This window comes from Chlorocebus sabaeus, chromosome 16 (genome assembly GCF_047675955.1).
Source record: "Chlorocebus sabaeus isolate Y175 chromosome 16, mChlSab1.0.hap1, whole genome shotgun sequence".
Classification (NCBI taxonomy): Eukaryota; Metazoa; Chordata; class Mammalia; order Primates; family Cercopithecidae; genus Chlorocebus; species Chlorocebus sabaeus.
Window position 1 is genome coordinate 75,315,701 of NC_132919.1, and position 17,503 is coordinate 75,333,203.

General features: G+C 42.1%; 1 protein-coding gene across 1 annotated transcript in view; it reads right to left on the reverse strand.

The window, feature by feature from the left end:
- The window catches only part of ZNF652 (zinc finger protein 652), a 71,392-nt gene that overhangs the window by 16,220 nt on the left and 37,669 nt on the right, over positions 1–17,503 (reverse strand). Inside the window, exons 2-5 of the mRNA XM_008013059.3 lie at positions 10,185–11,343; positions 6,136–6,283; positions 5,373–5,488; positions 4,733–4,877 (exon numbers count right to left, since the gene is read on the reverse strand). Coding sequence (XP_008011250.1) covers positions 4,733–4,877; positions 5,373–5,488; positions 6,136–6,283; positions 10,185–11,084 — 1,309 coding nt within the window. The 5' untranslated portion in view covers positions 11,085–11,343. The remainder of the gene's footprint in view (positions 1–4,732; positions 4,878–5,372; positions 5,489–6,135; positions 6,284–10,184; positions 11,344–17,503) is intronic.

Sequence of the window (17,503 nt, forward strand, 5' to 3'; positions counted from 1 at the left end):
TAGTAATTAAATACAAATTAATATAAGAAATCATTTCTCACCTATCAAATCAGCAAGGATTTTATTTATAATTATAAAGGGCTGGGCAAACAAGTATTTTCCCTCTGGGTTTTTTCAATTTTCTTTTTAATAGAGATGGGGGGTCTCATTATATTGCCTAGGCTGGTCTTGAACTCCTGAGCTCAAGTGATCCTCCCACCTCAGCCTCCCAAAGTGCTGGGATTACAGGCGTGAGTCAGTGCATCTGGCCGCAAATGAGTATTTTCATTTTCGTACAGCTGGCGGGAGTATATGTGGAGGGCATTTTGTAATACATGACACTAAGTCTTAAAAATGTATGTATCTCGTTGCTATAATAATCCTACTTCCAAAAATTTATCCTAAGTAAATAATTACGACTGTGATAACACTGTGATAAACAATATTGTAGCTATTTATTTTTTTGAGACGGAGTTTTGCTCTGTCCCCAGGCTGGAATAAAGTGGCGTGATCTCAGTTCACTGCAACCTCCCTGTCCCGGGCCCAAGTGATTATCCTGCCTCAGCCTCTTGAGTAGCTGGGATTACAGGTGTGCGCCACCACACTTGGCTAATTTTTTGTATTTTTAGTAGAGACAGGGTTTTGCTGTGTTGGCCAGGCTGGTCTCAAACTCCTGACTTCAAGTGATCTACCCACCTTGGCCTCCCAAAGTGCTGACATTACAGGTGTGAGCCACTGGCCTGTGGCTATTTATAACAGTAGAAAAATTGGAAACAGAAATAACATAAATGTCTAGCAGGGAACTGGCTAAATAAGTGGAGAAAATATCCTTCACTGGCCAAGCTCAGGGGTGGGGCTCATGTCTGTAATCCCAGCAGTTTGGGAGGCTGACGCGGGTGGATCACCTGAGGTCAGGAGTTCAAGACCAGCCTGACCAACATGGTGAAACCCCGTTATTACTAAAAATTAAAAAAAATAGCTAGGCGTGGTGGCACGTGCCTATAATCCCAGCTACTTGGGGGCTGAGGCAGGAGAATCACTTGAACCTGGGAGGTAGAGGTTGTGGTGAACCGAGATCGGGCCAGGCCTGGGCAACAGAGTAAGACTCTGTCTTAAAAAAAAAAAAAAAAAAAAAAAGGCCAGGCACAGTGGCTCGTGCTTATAATCCCAGCACTTTGGGAGGCCAAGGCGAGCGGATCATGAGGTTGGGAATTCGAGACCAGCCTGGCCAACACAGTGAAACCCCCGTCTCTACTAAAAATACAAAAAAATTAGCTGCGCATGGCAGCATGAGCCTATAATCCCAGCTACTCAGGAGGCTGAGGCAGGAGAATTGCTTGAACATGGGAGGCGGAGGTTGCAGTGAGCTGAGATCGCGCCACTGCACTCCAGCCTGGGCGACAGAGCAAAACTCCATCTCAAAACAAACAACAACAAAACAAATCCTTCACTTCATAGGATTGTTCCAAAGGGTACATTAATTAAATGAGATAAAGCACTTAAGATAATGCCTGACATACATGTGCATAATAAATTATAGCTACTATTATAGCAAATTTACAAGAATAAATATTATATAGCCATTAAAATTATATTGCTGACATAATACAGCAAAAGAAAAAGCAGGTTACAAGAGTATAAATACCCAACATTTGTTTTTACTATACACATGAACACATAAACACTTATGCAAAGTATCTGTCTATATGTGTGTTAAGAAACTGAAGAGTTTTTTTTAATGGGTATATGCCAAAATGTTAAGAGTGGTGATCTCTTGGTGGCATGATTTTATTTTGTTTGCAATTTTCATAGTTTCTCATATATTTTAATAAGTATGTGTTACTCTTATTTTGGTTTGTTTGTTTGGATTTTTGAGACCAGGTCTTGCTCTGTTGCCCAGGCTAGAGTGAAGTGACACAATCACAGCTCACTGCAGCCTCGATCTCCTGGATTCAAACATTCCTCCCCGCCTCAGTCTCCCAAGTAGCTGGGACCACAAGCGTGTGTCACCACCCATGGGTAACTTTTGTATTTTTGCAGAGCTGGGGTTTTGCCATGTTGCCCAGGCTGGTCTTGAACCTCTGGGCTCAAGAGATTCACCTGCCTTGGCCTTCCAAAGTGCTGACATTACAGGCATGCGCCACCACGTCCAGGTGTATATGAATTACACCTTTAATGAGAAAGATAAAAATTTGGGGGACTGGGCATGGTGGCTCATGCCTGTAATCCTAGCACTTTGGGAAGCCAAGGCAGGTGGATCACCTGAGGTCAGGAGTTCAAGACCAGCCTGGCCAACATGGTGAAACCCCATCTCTATTAAAAATACACAAATTAGCCAGGCACGGTGGTGTGCACCTGTAGTCCCACCTACTTGGGAGGCTGAGGCAGGAAAATTGCTTGAACCTGGAAGGTGGAGGTTGCAGTGAGTGGAGGTCACACCACTGCACTCCAGCCTAGGTGACAGAGAAAGACTCCGTCTGAATAATAATAATAATAATAATTATAATTATTATTATTATTATTATAATTTTTTAGGGGTTGGGAATTTAGGTAGTTGTATTGCTTTAGAAGAAACAAGAAGTATTCAGTTTGCCTATTTGATCAAAGACGAATACTCAACATAAATTTATACAATAACTAAAATAATCATGAAAGAAACACTTCAGTTTCACATTATGAACATTTAAGGGTCCAAAGAAAAAAATGACAAAGGAGAAGAAACAAAGAAATACAGGAGAAAGAGGGAGGAAGGAATGGGGAGAAAAGCACACAGGGAGATAGGCAGGTAAGATAAGGGGGATGCAGAGGCAGAGACTTAAGTGCTAGAGGTTCTTTTCAATTCTGTGACATTTACCAAGCATCTATGTGCCAAGCAATGTGTGTGAATATGACACAACTTCCACCTTCACAAAAAACTTATGTTCTGGCCAGGGGTGGTGGCTCACACCTGTAATCCCAGCACTTTGGGAGGCCGAGGCAGGTGGATCATTTGAGGTCAGGAGTTCTAGACTGGCCTCACCAATATGGTGAAACCCTGTCTCTATTAAAAATAAAAAAAAAAAAAAATTAGGCGTGGTGGTGAATGCATGTAATCTCAGCTACTCGGGAGGCTGGGGCAGGAGAATCACTTGAACCCGGGGAGGTGGAGGTTGCAGTGAGCCAAGATCGTGGCACTGCAGTGAGCCAAGATCATGCCACTGCACTCAGTCTGGGTGACAGAGCGAGACTCCATCTAGGGAAAAAAAAAAAAAGAAAGAAAGAAAACCAAAAAACCCCCCAAAACTTACGCTCTGTTTAGTTCCATGTTTTCTTGCCGTATCACACACAAAAAAACCTGAACCCTAAAAATGAATTAGAACTAAGAGCCTATCCAAGAGCCACCAAATTATAAGCAGAATCTGTGAACTATTCTGATGTATCCTGCCATCCACTTGGCTATATCTGCAAAGTTATCATTTTCTTTTCAGGTCTAATTTAACTAATTAAACTGCTTTCATGACTCTTCATCTAGACTAAAAATCCTTAAAATCTGAGGGTGCTCTGTTCTGAATGAGAAAGAAGCCCACTAGGTAGGCGTTTTTCTTTGGGCTTCAACAGAGAACTGCAAACTAAAGAGATCCAGCCATGGGCAGAATTTCCTCACCACTAGTTAAGCAAAAAGAACAGCAGGCTAAGCAAGATAATCTCTGTTGTTCTTTCTAGCTTCACTACTCTGTAGACTAATGGAACCTGGAATCCTGTCATTATATTTTATTTAGAAACCTGAAAAATGTTTCATCCTGTTCAATTTATGCGAAGATGACTAATCCCAGAACATCAAGTTTAGACTGAGATACAATGATAGTGTTTATAGGGGAGCTATTATTTTAGCCAGTTCCCTGGAAGCAGGATAATCAAATGCTTGTAAGACTCAAATCCATGCTATGGAACATATGCTCCTAAAACCACAAAGTGGTTAAAATATTAATTAACCTCACGGAATGGATGTGTTCCTGAGAAGTAGTGAATTTTTGTAAATCATGTAAAATCAAACTTTAAGAACACTGAGAGGGGCTGTCTTGGTGGCTCACACCTGTAATTCCAGCACTTTGGGAGACTGATCGCAGGCAGATCGCTTGAGCCCAGGAGATCGAGACCAGCCTGGGCAACATGGTGAAACCCTGTCTCTACAAAAAATACAAAAATTAGCCAGGCATGGTGGCGTGCACCTGTGGTCCCAGCTACTTGGTTGGCTAAGGTGGGAGGATGGCTTGAGCCTGGGAGGTAGAGGCTGCAGTGAGCTGAGACTGCGCCACTGCCCTCCAGCCTGAGTAATGGAAGCGAGACCCTGTCTTTAAAAAAAAGAAAGAAAGAAAGAAAAAAAAAACCAGAGAGAAGGGTATTCTATTAAAGCAATCAGTGTCCTCTATCCTTGTAAGTTCTAGAACACTTTCCTTAGGAAAATAACATATGCACATACACAAAACAAGTTTCATACAATTTCAAGAGTTCCTGAACCCCACGCAAAGACCTCATTGTCTTAAAAGAGCTCAAAGTTAAAAGGCACTCACAAACAATTCTTTTTTAAACAATCAGAGTTATTAGAGCTAAATTTTTCAGTATTACTAATCTACATTTTTACATATTAGGTTTATTTAAAGTGAGATTTTTGCTTCATATGCAAATTTGTGGTTTTGATTTTTTAAAAAACAGACCCACAGATGATCAACAAGTGCTTGAGACATTATCTGTATCTTTCCCAAGAAATTCTTACCAGTGTGTGTTTTCATGTGTTCGTCGAAGTACTGCTTCATGTTGAAATCCTTGCCACACCACTGGCACATGAACTGTTTGTGCCCAATATGAATGCTCATGTGGGAGCGTAGCTGGTACTTGTACTGAAACCTTTCGTCACAGTTCTGCATTGGACACAGTTGGAGATTTTTGAATGCCAAGCATAGTAGCTTTACCTGAGCCCACCCTAACATAGTCTCTGATATTAGGCTTATTTTTCATACTCAAAATAGAACCTGCTTGTGTCAGCTATTTGGCTTTGCTATATTTCTGCAGGTGAGTTACTAATAAAAGGGAAATTTTCTCACAAAATTACCACTGAAGTATACTCGACTTCTCAGAATCACTGAGAAAAGAAAAATAAGTCATTGTGTGTTACTTCTAAGTTAACCTAATCTAAGAGTTAACAGTGTGTTAAAAGTGACATTTTTCTACCTTGCAGTGACAGCACACACCAAGCTCAGGCAGTGACAGCACACACCGAGCTCAGAACACATGTCTGAAGGTTCTGTGGAAGGCAGCTTTGTGCCTCCTGCTCCAGCATACCTCTCTCTCACTGGTCCGCCATCTATGCAAACACTAACCCCTAGGCCTGGGCCTGTAGGTAGCACATTCCTTACCTCGCATCTGAAGGGCTTCTCTCCAGAATGCTGCAAGGAGTGCACCTTGAGTGACATACTGCGTTTGAATGATTTTCCACAGGTTTCACATGTAAATGGCATGTCTTTTGTGTGTGCTGCAACACAGAATGTACTTAGTGTCAAAACAAATCCACCAAAAAGCTCAAACTAAAAATGTATCCTACTGTAAAACAAATATGCCCTCCTAATTTTCTACACTGATTTCTGAGCCTTTTTTTTTTTTTTCTCAGATGGAGTCTTGCTCTGTCGCACAGGCCGGAGTGCAGTGGTGCGATCTTGGCTTGCTGCAACCTCCGCCCCCCGGATTCAAGTGATTATCCTGCCTCAGCCTCCCGAGTAGCTGGGATTACAGGCATGCGCCACCACACCCAGCTAATTTTTGTATTTTTAATAGAGACAGGGTTTCACCATGTTGGCTAGACTGGTTTCAAACTCCTGACTTCATGTGATTTGCCTGCCTCAGCCTCCCAAAGTGCTGGGATTACAGGCGCGAGCCACCACACCAGGCCTTTGTGAGGCTATAACAGTAATATCTGAAGAGAAAAATAATGTTGAAAAGAAATCTGGGTGTGGAAGACTATACCATCCAATTTGGTGATACTTACTGAAGACATATTGCATTCAGTTTCAACAGGTCAAAACTGATTAGGGCAATTCCTCATATTCTGCCCAACCCAAGGCATAAAGTACACAGAAGAGCAAGGGAAGATTATAGGTATGAGAGAAAAGCAGAAAAACTTACCAACCATGTGTTTCCGCACATGAGCCATGGTATAGAATTTCTTCTCACAAATTTCACAGGAAAATTTCTTTTCTGCATATCCATGGACGATCTTGATATGCTCATGAAGGGACCAGAGTTTCTTGAACGATTTGTTACAGGAAACACACTGAGCAGGATAAATAGAAATAATATTTATAGGGGCTTACAGAATGCCATACCAGCCTACTGGCAGATGAAACGGATGTGCTTCAGGTTCATGGCACAAGGCCAGAATCCAGATAAATGCTATTCTTCCACAGAGCCCAGATTCCAAAACCAACATCTGTATGTTCTCTTTTTCTAAGATGCATCTTTTAGACACTCTTTGGGAGTATGAAAACAATGGCAAAAACTAAGACAAAAAGTGGAAAGTTCCACTAACATCAAGCAATGTTCAAGTGATTCTCCTGCCTCAGCCTCCCAAGTAGCCAGGATTATAGGTGGGAACCACCACGCCCAGCTGATTTTTTTGTATTTTTAGTAGAGACGGGGTTTCACCATGTTGCCAGGTGATCTCGATCTTCTGACCTCGTGATCCATCTGCCTTGGCCTCCCAAAGTACTGGGATTATAGGCATGAGTCACCATGTCCAGCCAAGCTTTTTTATTTTTAAACAGAAGCTGCAAGAGATTCAAGTTTTAAAAATATATGTATTAAGCAAATGTGGCTGCCTCCTCCACATCAGTTAGTAAGGGTTTACCAGAGAATATATACTAATTTTAAATTAGTATAATAAAGACAAGATGAAACAAAATACATTATTAGTGGTATAGGTATTATAGGTATGTAGAAATATAAAAATGTTCTTACGCCTTAGAAAATGCATTTGGAGCCAGGCGCAGTGGCTCACGCCTGTAATCCCAGCACTTTGGGAGATCAAGGCGGGGGGATCACCTGAGGTCAGGAGTTTGAGACCAGCCTGGCCAACATGGAGAAACCCCATCTCTACTAAAAATACAAAATTAGCCAGGCATGGTGGCACATGCCTGTAATCCCAGCTACTTGGGAGGCTGAGGCAGGAGAATTGCTTGAACCTGGGAGGCGGAGATTGTGGTGAGCCAAGATCACGCCACTGTATTCCAGCCGGGGCAACAGAGCGAGACTGTCTCAGAAAAAAAAAAAAAATGCATTTGCAGCATTTATTAACATGAATAATTGAAACGTTATTATATTTCCCCAAATCTAATTTACAATTTCAAACACTTCCCTCTGGCAGAATATACCCTCTAAACTCTTAGTATCACTCTCTCTCTCTCTTTTTAAATTATTATTATTATTTTGAGATGGAGTCTTACTCTGTCACCCAGGTTGGAGTGCAGTGGCGTGATCTCGGCTCACCACAACCTCCACCTCCCAGGTTCAAGCGATTCTCTTGCCTCAGCCTCCCGAGTAGCCAGGGCCACCATGCCTGGCTAATTTTTGTATTTTTAGTAGAGACGAGGTTTCACAATGTTGGCCAGGCTGGTCTCAAACTCCTGACCTCGTGATCTGTCTGCCTCGGCCTCCCAAAGTGCTGAGATTACAGGTGTGAGCTATTGCACCCAGCCTCACTCTTAAAAAATTTTTAAAAAGTTTTTTTTGGTCTAAACTTTAATTAACTAAAGTCTATCCCTTTTCCCTTACAGACCAGTTCCAGAGCTCTCTTGCAAGAATCTGTAGAAAACACATGCCATACTGCCTAGCTCCTTGTATCATGAATCATTAATAGCCTGTAATATTAGGCATCATGTGTATCAGAGTATTTCTAGTTAAAGCAAAACAATACTAGAAAGCTCTTGGTAATCATTAGGCTTTTGGACACTTATGGGAACATGTAAATAATTCACTGTAAATAAAGATCTCTCTAAACATCATTGTCACTTCAGGAAACAAGAACTCTAAGAGTTAAAATATAAACCTCTGGTTGGAAAATGCTCTAGAAAAGGACAGACTACTACTATCAGACATTTTGTAGGGTAGGTTTTTTGTTGTTGTTGTTTAGACAGTCTCACTCTGCTGCTCAGGCTGGAATGTAGGGGTGCTATCATGGCTTACTGCAGGATCAATCTCCTGGGCTCAGGCAACCCTCCCAAAGTGCTGAGACTACAGGCGTGAGCCACTGCACCCAGCCTTAGGGCAGGGTTTTAGTTTCTTTTTTTTTTTTTTTTTGAGACACAGTCTCGCTCTGTCACCCAGGATGGAATGCAGTGGCACGATCTCGGCTCACTGTAACCTCTGCCTCCCAGGTTCAAGCGATTCTCCTGCCTCAGCCTCCCGAGTAGCTGGGATTACAGGCATGTACCACCATGCCTGGCTAATTTTGTATTTTTAATAGAGACGGGGTTTCTCCATGTTGGTAAGGCTGGTCTCGAACTCCTGACCTCAGGTGATCCACCCGTCTTGGCCTCCCAAAGTGCTAGGATTACAGGTGTGAGCCACCATGCCCAGCCTGGGGTTTTAGTTTTTACTTGTTACCAGGTCATCAGGATTATTAGGATCTATACATAAGAACAAAGTACAGTGTTCTGTAGGAATCTGAATGAAGTTCATTTAGCAGAATCCACAAAACTTAAAACACAAATTTAATAGTAGTATGATGAAGAATTGTGAGGAAAGTCACATACAAAAAGTATTTATTAAATGTTTTCTTTTCTGTAACCTAAACAGATTTAAGTTTAAAAAAAAAAAAATACCCCACAAAACCTATATATAAAGATCAAGAACACTTTCAGTAACAGATCATTACAGAATCCAAGTTTGACCCCTAGAGTGCAGCAGTGCGCCACACTCCCTAGCACGCAGCAGGGCACCATACTCCCTAGTGTACAGCAGGGCACCACACTCCCTAGCGCGCAGCAGTGCACCACACTCCCTAGCGCGCAGCAGTGCACCACACTCCCTTTGGCCTGAAGTGTTGCAGACAACTCCTATCCAAGCCAGGGCACTGGCAGTTACCGGAGGATATGGGCTCCATGACTCGGTCTTCTTTTATTTACCCAGCATGTCGGAGATCAAGTCACAACTGATGAATCAAAAGTGGTGAATTTTTAGCAAATGCAATTTCCATTTTTTAAAACTCTTTAAAGTAGAGCAATGATCTCAGTTGTTGATTAAAAGCAATGAAAGAAAAGTGAAACTTAAAAAGTAACTACCAATATTAGAAGCACACCAAAAAAACAAAACAAACCAACACAATTTATCCTTTATAAGTTTAGCTTAAATATGGTACAAAATATTTCTGTTACATATCTTATGGAGACATGAATAGACTTACCTCTTATATTCATTAATATGCATTCACATGTGCAAACCAATATAACTGCAATCCATTTGACATAATATAATTAGCATACCTCTTTAACCTATCACAATATAGTCCTTTCACGACACCAACCTGGTTTGAATACCATTATTTTGTTACCTTAACAATACTGTACAGTGGCATTATGTAAACCTAGTGCCAGGTGGGCAACATTTTCAACCAGCTCAGCCTCTGCTTAAAGTTTGCATATTCCCATGGGCTCAGCCTCTTGGCAAATTTAGTGTTGTCATCTCTCCAATGGTAAAAGCAAACTCACTGCTGAAGATCTTCCATTTCCACCGGTCTGAGTCATGATGGTTTTTGTCCCCATCAGCTGTACTAGAATCTGGCATCATTATAAACCCAGAAAGGGACCTTTCTCTACTCCTAACCTTTAATCAGTAACTCCTACCTCCACAGAGAAGATGCCAGAATGAATTCTATTACATGTCCTACAACAGTGAATCTCAGTGCAAAGTTGGTGTTGATTTTAACCTCCTGGTCAATCAACTATAACAGATCCCCCTTCCAGTGTGCCTGGGTTCCCACTAGTCCAGCGTCAAATTTAATGCTTTCGAAATAAAAGCCTTGGTTTAGAAAAGACCAAAGCAGGAGCTTTTCAAATGATAAATTGGTGAAATCTGTCCCTTCAGCCTCTACTGTATTTATTCTCTTGGGCGGATACCAGATGAATCTGAACAGCCAGGTTTTATCCTGAAAAGTTTGCCCTCTCGGTGATGAAACCTACCTGAATGTTTTTTTCACAGTCTGTTTGCTGGTGAAGGGACAGCTCACTTTCCAGGACAAACTTCTTGCCACATTTATCACAAATCTGCATGCGCCTATGAGTAACGTTCATGTGCTTCTCCAGGTACCAGCGAGTGTTAAATACCCTGGGGCACTTCTCACAGGTCAGAGTCTCTTTCTCTTCACACTTAGCTTTCTGGACTGGTGCTTTGGGCTCCTTTGTGGCCCGCTTCTTACGCTTAGGTGGCTCTACACTCTTCCTACGACCTCTTGTAGTTCTGGGAGTAGGGGAAGTGGCAGCTGCGGCAACAGAGGCAGCTCTCCTGGTTCTCCTTTGTGTAACGCTGACTTTCTCTACTATCTTCTCCTTTTTCTTCTGCTTTTCATTCTCTCCATAGTCATTGCTGTCATCTGTGGCCTCTTCCTCACTCTCTTCCTCTTCCTCCTCACTGCTTGTCTTAAGAACAGGAGTCTCTTTGGACTGAGAAGAGACACCCTTTTCCCCTTTAGACACATTTAATGTTTGATTATTAAGGTTTACCTCCACTATGATCTGCTCCCTTTTGTAAGAGACTTCTTCCTCTTCCTCTTCTGTGTCGTCAGAATTCTCCCGGTCTTCCTTAACAGCATGCACGTCAGACACTGCTCTTGTCTCCCTGAAATACGGCTGTTCTTCTGTTTCATGGAGATGTGGCTTGCTCATCTTGGTGTCCACTAACACAGAATAAGGACTTCCTGACTCCCTTTTGTACACTTTGGTGGACAGGTCAAGTTCTTGGTTGGCACCATGATAAAAGGAAGATGGCACTTGACCACGACGGCTATCTTCTTGTGCCATTCCTGCTACATGCACAGCACAGTTTTCAACCAGTTCCTGACAAGAACTGGCTGTTTGGCTCATTGGTAAGTGGCCCAATTTATTAAGCAGTTCAGACTATAAAGAAAATAGCTTTAAAACAAGGTCATTATTAAGACTCAAATCTTTTTTCATCCACAAAGAATCACTCAAATGAAAAAAAGATATTCCTGGAAATTGTGTGCAATTCTTCCAGTGTTGCAGCACCAAAGCATGAGTCAAAAAGGTTTGGTATTACGGCAAGAGCAGAGCACTAGTGATGTTTCTTCTGAAGAGAGCTGCAAGGGACTTGGGAGCATCTTATCTACAAAGAAAAGCAAAGAGGAAAAAACATCAGATAATACCACTATTTCCTTTTTATAGCATGAATTTAAATCACAAGAAACATAGCTTAAATAATAATAATTATTAAATATTATTATTATTTAGAGATGGAGTCTCACTCTGTCACCCAGGCTAGAGTGCAGTAGTGCAGTAGTGCAGTCTTGGCTTACTGCAACCTCTGCTGCCCAGGTTCAAGCGATTTCCCTGCCTTAGCCTCCTGAGTAGCTGGGATTACAGGCAGCTGCCACCACGCTGGGCTAATTTTTGTATTTTTAGTACAGACGGGGTTTCACCATCTTGGCCAGGCTGGTCTTGAACTCCTGACCTCGTGATCCACCCACCTCGGGCTCCCAAAGTGCTGGGATTACAAGCATGAGCCACCACACCCGGCCAAAATTATTAAACTCTTTACATACACAATGCTTTTAACTGCTTAAATGTTTCAGTATGGGCCATTATTTTGATTACAGGAATTCAGAAACATTTTCTGTTAGACTATAAATTTTACAACAGCAAAAGCCACATCTGTCCAGTTCACTGAGATATCCTCAGAGCTTAGCACAGTATCTAGCATACAGTATATATTTGATGAATAAAATAATATTGCACAGCATTCATTTTCCTAGATACTACAGAATATGCTGATATGGCAAAACGTATGGTCTCTATCCACAAGACCTTTACAGTCTAGTTTACAATGTGTTGGACATGAAACACACAACAGCTTTATATTGGCTGATTTTCTTTCAACATCAATCACATGTCCACCACAGTGAGAGCTCGCAGAACAAAGGTGGTAGTGGGGTAGGCACTGTGGTCCCTGGAAATAATAGCTAATTGACATAACTATAGAAGAGAAGAAAAATGTCCTTGGCCTTAAATACTTTATAATCTAGGTATAAATATAATTGTTTTCAGGTTTATTGGAGTAATTTCAAAGTTGTCAAATATTTTAACATTTGTTCTGTGCATAGCTCACTACACCCACTCAGTAAGTGGGTGATTTTTTTATGTGTCAGTTGCACAGGAGTCTAAATTCTAAGAAACCATACCCATCAAGTTGATATGGTTCCAAGAAAAATAAAACCATCCAATATTAATTTTTAAAAAGCTTAGAAGGGCATATAATTTGCTTAGTGACATACTCACATTGCTATTTAGCCAACCCACCTATCCTCTGAGTCGTATGAATATTACTGTAAACAACAATTGACAAAAGGAAGGAAATTAGTATTTTTTTTTTTTTGAGACAGAGTCTCGCTCTGTTGCCCAGGCTGGAGTGCAGTGGCGCGATCTCGGCTCACTGCAAGCTCCACCTCCCGGGTTCACGCCATTCTCCTGCCTCAGCCTCCTGAGTAGCTGGGACTACAGGCGCTCGACACCGCGCCCGGCTAATTTTTTGTATTTTTAGTAGAGACGGGGTTTCACCGTGGTCTCGATCTCCTGACCTTGTGATCCGCCCGCCTCGGCCTCCCAAAGTGCTGGGATTATAGGCGTGAGCCACCGCGCCCGGCTGGTAATTAGTATTTATTAAATGCCTGCTATGGACATAGGCACTATAATAGTTTTTACTGTTCATTATTTAATATCTACCACAAAACTGTGGGGTTGATTTCTTTTTTAAGACCGGGTCTTGGGCCAGGTGCTGTGGCTCATGCCTGTAATCCTGGCATTTTGGGAGGCCAAGGTAGTCGGATCATGAGGTCAGATCAAGACCATCCTGGTCAACATGGTGAAACCCCGTTTCCACTGAAAATCCAAAAATCAGCTGAGCATAGCAGCGCGTGCCTGTAATCCCAGCTACTCAGGAGGTTGAGGCAGGAGAATCGCTTGAACCTGGGAGGTGGAGATTGTGGTGAGCTGAGATCATGCCACTGCACTCCAGCCTGGCAATAGAGCTAGATTCCATCTGGAGGGGCGGGGGGGAAGACAGGGTCTCACTCCGTCTCCCAGGCTGGAGTCCAGTGGTGCAATCATGGCTCACTGCAGCCTCAACCTTCTGGGCTCAAGTGATCCTCCCACCTCAGCCTCCTAAACAGCTAGGACCACAGGCATGTGCCACCACACCCAGCTAATTAAAAAAAAAATTTTTAGAGATGGGGTCTCCCTATGTTACCCAGGCTGGTGGGACTGGTTTTTAAATTCAATTTTTATCAAAATAATCATTTTAAAAATTCATAGTTTCACAATTCAAATGTATTGGCCGTACTCCAATTTATCTCAGTCCCATTCCCTGGAGGCAATAAGGCTGTTTTAGCTGCCCCTCTCTCCATTTAATCCCATATTTCTACATAATTTGATTATATTTCTGTTTCTGGACACTTTTTATTTCAATTTCAGATATTACCTTGTCTCTCTCTAGTTTTCTTTTTTGTTTGTTTGTTTTTGAGACAGAGTCTCGCTCAGTCACCCAGGCTAGAGTGCAGTGGCGTGATCTCGGCTCACTGCAAGCTCTGCCTCCCAGGTTCACGCCATTCTCCTGCCTCAGCCTCCCGAGTAGCTGGAACTATAGGCGCCCGCCACCACCCCCAGCTAATTTTTTGTATTTTTAGTAGACATGGGGTTTCACGTGTTAGCCAGGATGGCCTTGATCTCCTGACCTCGTGATCCGCCCACCTCAGCCTCCCAAAGTGCTGGGATTACAGGCGTGAGCCACCATGCCTGGCTCTCTAGTTTTTTTACCTTATTGTTCCCAACTCTTCCCTCATGCTCCCAATATAGTTATATCACAACTTTGAAAAAAATCAGTATTTATGACTAATATTATGACTATAAGTAGTTCACAATTATTTCTATCACTCCTACACTAGTCCTTTGTCTTCTCTTCCATTTTCTTTTTCCTTGTGAATTTCTTTTTTAAAAAAAATTATTTTACTTTTGCTTTAATGGATTTTCAGGAATTTGTGGTAATAAGTGCTACCATGTTTTACCTGACATCTGAATAGATATATTCATACTTTCTTGTACTTATAAATGGTAAAATTGTGGCTCAGAGAGGCAACATAATTTGTCTAAGATCACAAGTCTATCAAATGACAGACGTAGTATTTGACTACAGGCCTGCCTGACTCCAAAGCTCATGGTCTATTTCTACTATGACAAATGACACCTTGAAATAATTTAAACTCAACTATTCTTTTAACTGCTTATCTTTTTGTACCAGTTTCATGCCTCATATTTTAAGTAGGAAAATCCTAGCAACCTTATTCTACATGTGCCAAAACTTCTCACCCATGGAAATGTGAACTACTATGAGTATCATTTAAACAAACTCATATTAATTATCTCAAATTAAGTAAGGGAGGAGTGATTTAAAATTCAATTAGCTAGCAAAAGCTAGAAGTTAAACAAAAACCAGAAAGACAAAGAAAAAGAATAAAGAGTAATTATTAATTCATTTTCTTTCTTTTCTTTTTTTTTTTTTGAGACGGAGTCTTGCTCTGTCGCCCGGGCTGGAGTGCAGTGGCCGGATCTCAGCTCACTGCAAGCTCCGCCTCCCGGGTTTACGCCATTCTCCTGCCTCAGCCTCCCGAGTAGCGGGGACTACAGGCGCCCGCCACCTCGCCCGGCTAGTTTTTTGTGTTTTTAGTAGAGACGGGGTTTCACTGTGTTAGCCAGGATGGTCTCGATCTCCTGACCTCGTGATCCGCCCGTCTCGGCCTCCCAAAGTGCTGGGATTACAGGCTTGAGCCACCGCGCCCGGCCTGCTATTAATTCATTTTCCAAATATTTCTGACTCTCGGCTTTCCGGGCACATGGTAGGCTACATCTTTTTTTTTTTTTTTGGAGACGGAGTCTTGCTCTGTCGCCCAAGCTGGAGTGCATGGTGCAATCTCGGCTTACTGCAACTACGCCTCCTGGGTTCAAGCAATTCTCCTGTCTCAGCCTCTGGAGTAGCTGGGGCTATACACACCACCATTGCCAGCTCATTTTTTTTTTTTTTTTTTTTTTTTTGAGACAGAGTCTTGCTCTGTCACCCAGGCTAGAGTGCAGTGGCACAATCTCAGCTCACTGCAAACTCCACCTCCCGGGTTCAAGCAATTCTCCTGGCTCAGCCTCCCAAAGTGCTGGGATTACAGGTGTGAGCCACTGCACCCAGCCTAGGCTACACTTTTTAAATCACGCCCACAACTCCTATTCCCTGTAGTTGGATGGGGTCCTGTGACTACTTCTGGTTAGCATATTATGAGAAGTGACAGGGAGAGGCAGGGCATTTACTAACCAATATGAAATCCTTCAGATCTCTTTTCCTTCTGGCACAGTGGCTAGCAATCTTTCAGGTGATGGTTGTTCTCCCTCTGGTCTCCTAACAACTAAGACGACCTACTGGATAGACGTAGTGTATTTTCTTGGTGTTTTTGTTTTGTTTTGTTTTGTTTTGAGAGAGAGTCTCACTCTGTCACCCAGGCTCGGCTCACTGCAACCTCTGCCTCCCGGGTTCAAGCAATTCTCCTGTCTCAGACTCCTGAATAGCTGGGACTACAGGCACCCACCACTACGCCCAGCTTTTTTGTATTTTTAGTAGAGACAGGGTTTCACCATGTTGGTCAGGCTGGTCTTGAACCCCTGACCACAGGTGATTCACCCGCCTCGACCTCCCAAAGTGCTAGAATTACAGGCGTGAGCCACCGTGCCCAGCCACACGGTGTGTTTTTAAAGCCACTGAGATCTTGCATTGTTTATTACCACAGCATAATTTGGCTTATCCAAGCTGCTACGAGTAGACACCAGAAGTGGGGTGCTGCCTTACCAAAAAGCCTAAAATATATGACAAAGCCTTAGGAGCTGGGTAGAAGGAGGCAAGGAACGTTATTGGAGGCTAAAAGATCAGCAACTTATATTATACAGTGGTGAAATGATCACTGAAACTATCAGCTATCCCAGAAGGTAGATAACATACCACAAGAGCTAACAGCTCCAGTGGGAAAATGGACTATTACAAGTGCCTTGTATTGTAACACTGTTAGCTGTATTTAACAAATTATCACATGAAAAGGATGAATTCAGAAAATAATGATCAATTTATAATCAAGAATAAAATAAATCCAGAAAGTCAGGGATTTGCAGAGTAAGAAGAGGCAAGTGCTTAATGTAAAACTGAAATCTTTGAGCTACAAAGCCTGTATAGAATTCAGTCTTGAGGCAAAGATCAAATCAAATATTTGGCTTTCACAATCACTGATTAAGATGGTACTCAATAAAATAGCTTTTTAAAAGAGACTAAAGATGAGTTCTGCCACAAAGCGTATTTCTCTAATGTGAATTAATTCAAATGCTATTAGTAAATAGGGAAATGATAGCAGAATAACTCAGAAGCAATGTTAGTTTATACAAGATTTTCCCAAGTTAAATGTCTGAAGTGATCAGAGCAAGCTTTCTCAAAATTACAGAGAAAGCAAGCCTTAGCAATACATGAAGACCTCAAGAAAAAAGCTCAACACTCTACTTCTGTATCTTCCTTTAATGCAAGCAATGGTTCATTCAGTGACTTCATGAATAAAACTCTTTCCACTTTATACCTGATGAAGCTGAGAGAACAGTCACACCTCAGAGATATTGCCGGTTCAGCTCCAGACTGCCGCAATAAAGCAAATACCTCAATAAAGCAAGTCACACAAATTTTTTGGTTTCCTTGTGCATATAAGTTATGTTTACATTACACTGTAGTCTATTAAGTGTGCAATAGCTTTGTACCTTAAAAAACAATGTACATGCTTTAATTTAAAAATAATTTATTGTGGCCAGGTGCAGTGACTCACGTCTGTAATCCCAGCACTTTGGGAGGCTGAGGTGGGCGGATCACGAGGTCAGGAGATCGAGATCACCCTGGCTAACATGGTGAAACCCGGTCTCTACTAAAAATACAAAAAATTAGCTGGGCATGGTGGCAGACGCCTGTAGTCCCAGCTACTCAGGAGGCTGAGGCAGGAGAATGATGTGAAGCCGGGAGGCGGAGCTTGCAGTGAGCCAAGATTGCGCCACTGTACTCCAGCCTGTGCGACAGAGCGACACTCTGTCTCAAAAAAAAAAAAAAAAAAAAGAATAAAATAATAATGTATTGTTAAAAATTGTTAACGATTATCTGATCCTTCAGTGGATCAATCATTTTGTCAATGGAGGGTCTTGCTTCAATGTTGATG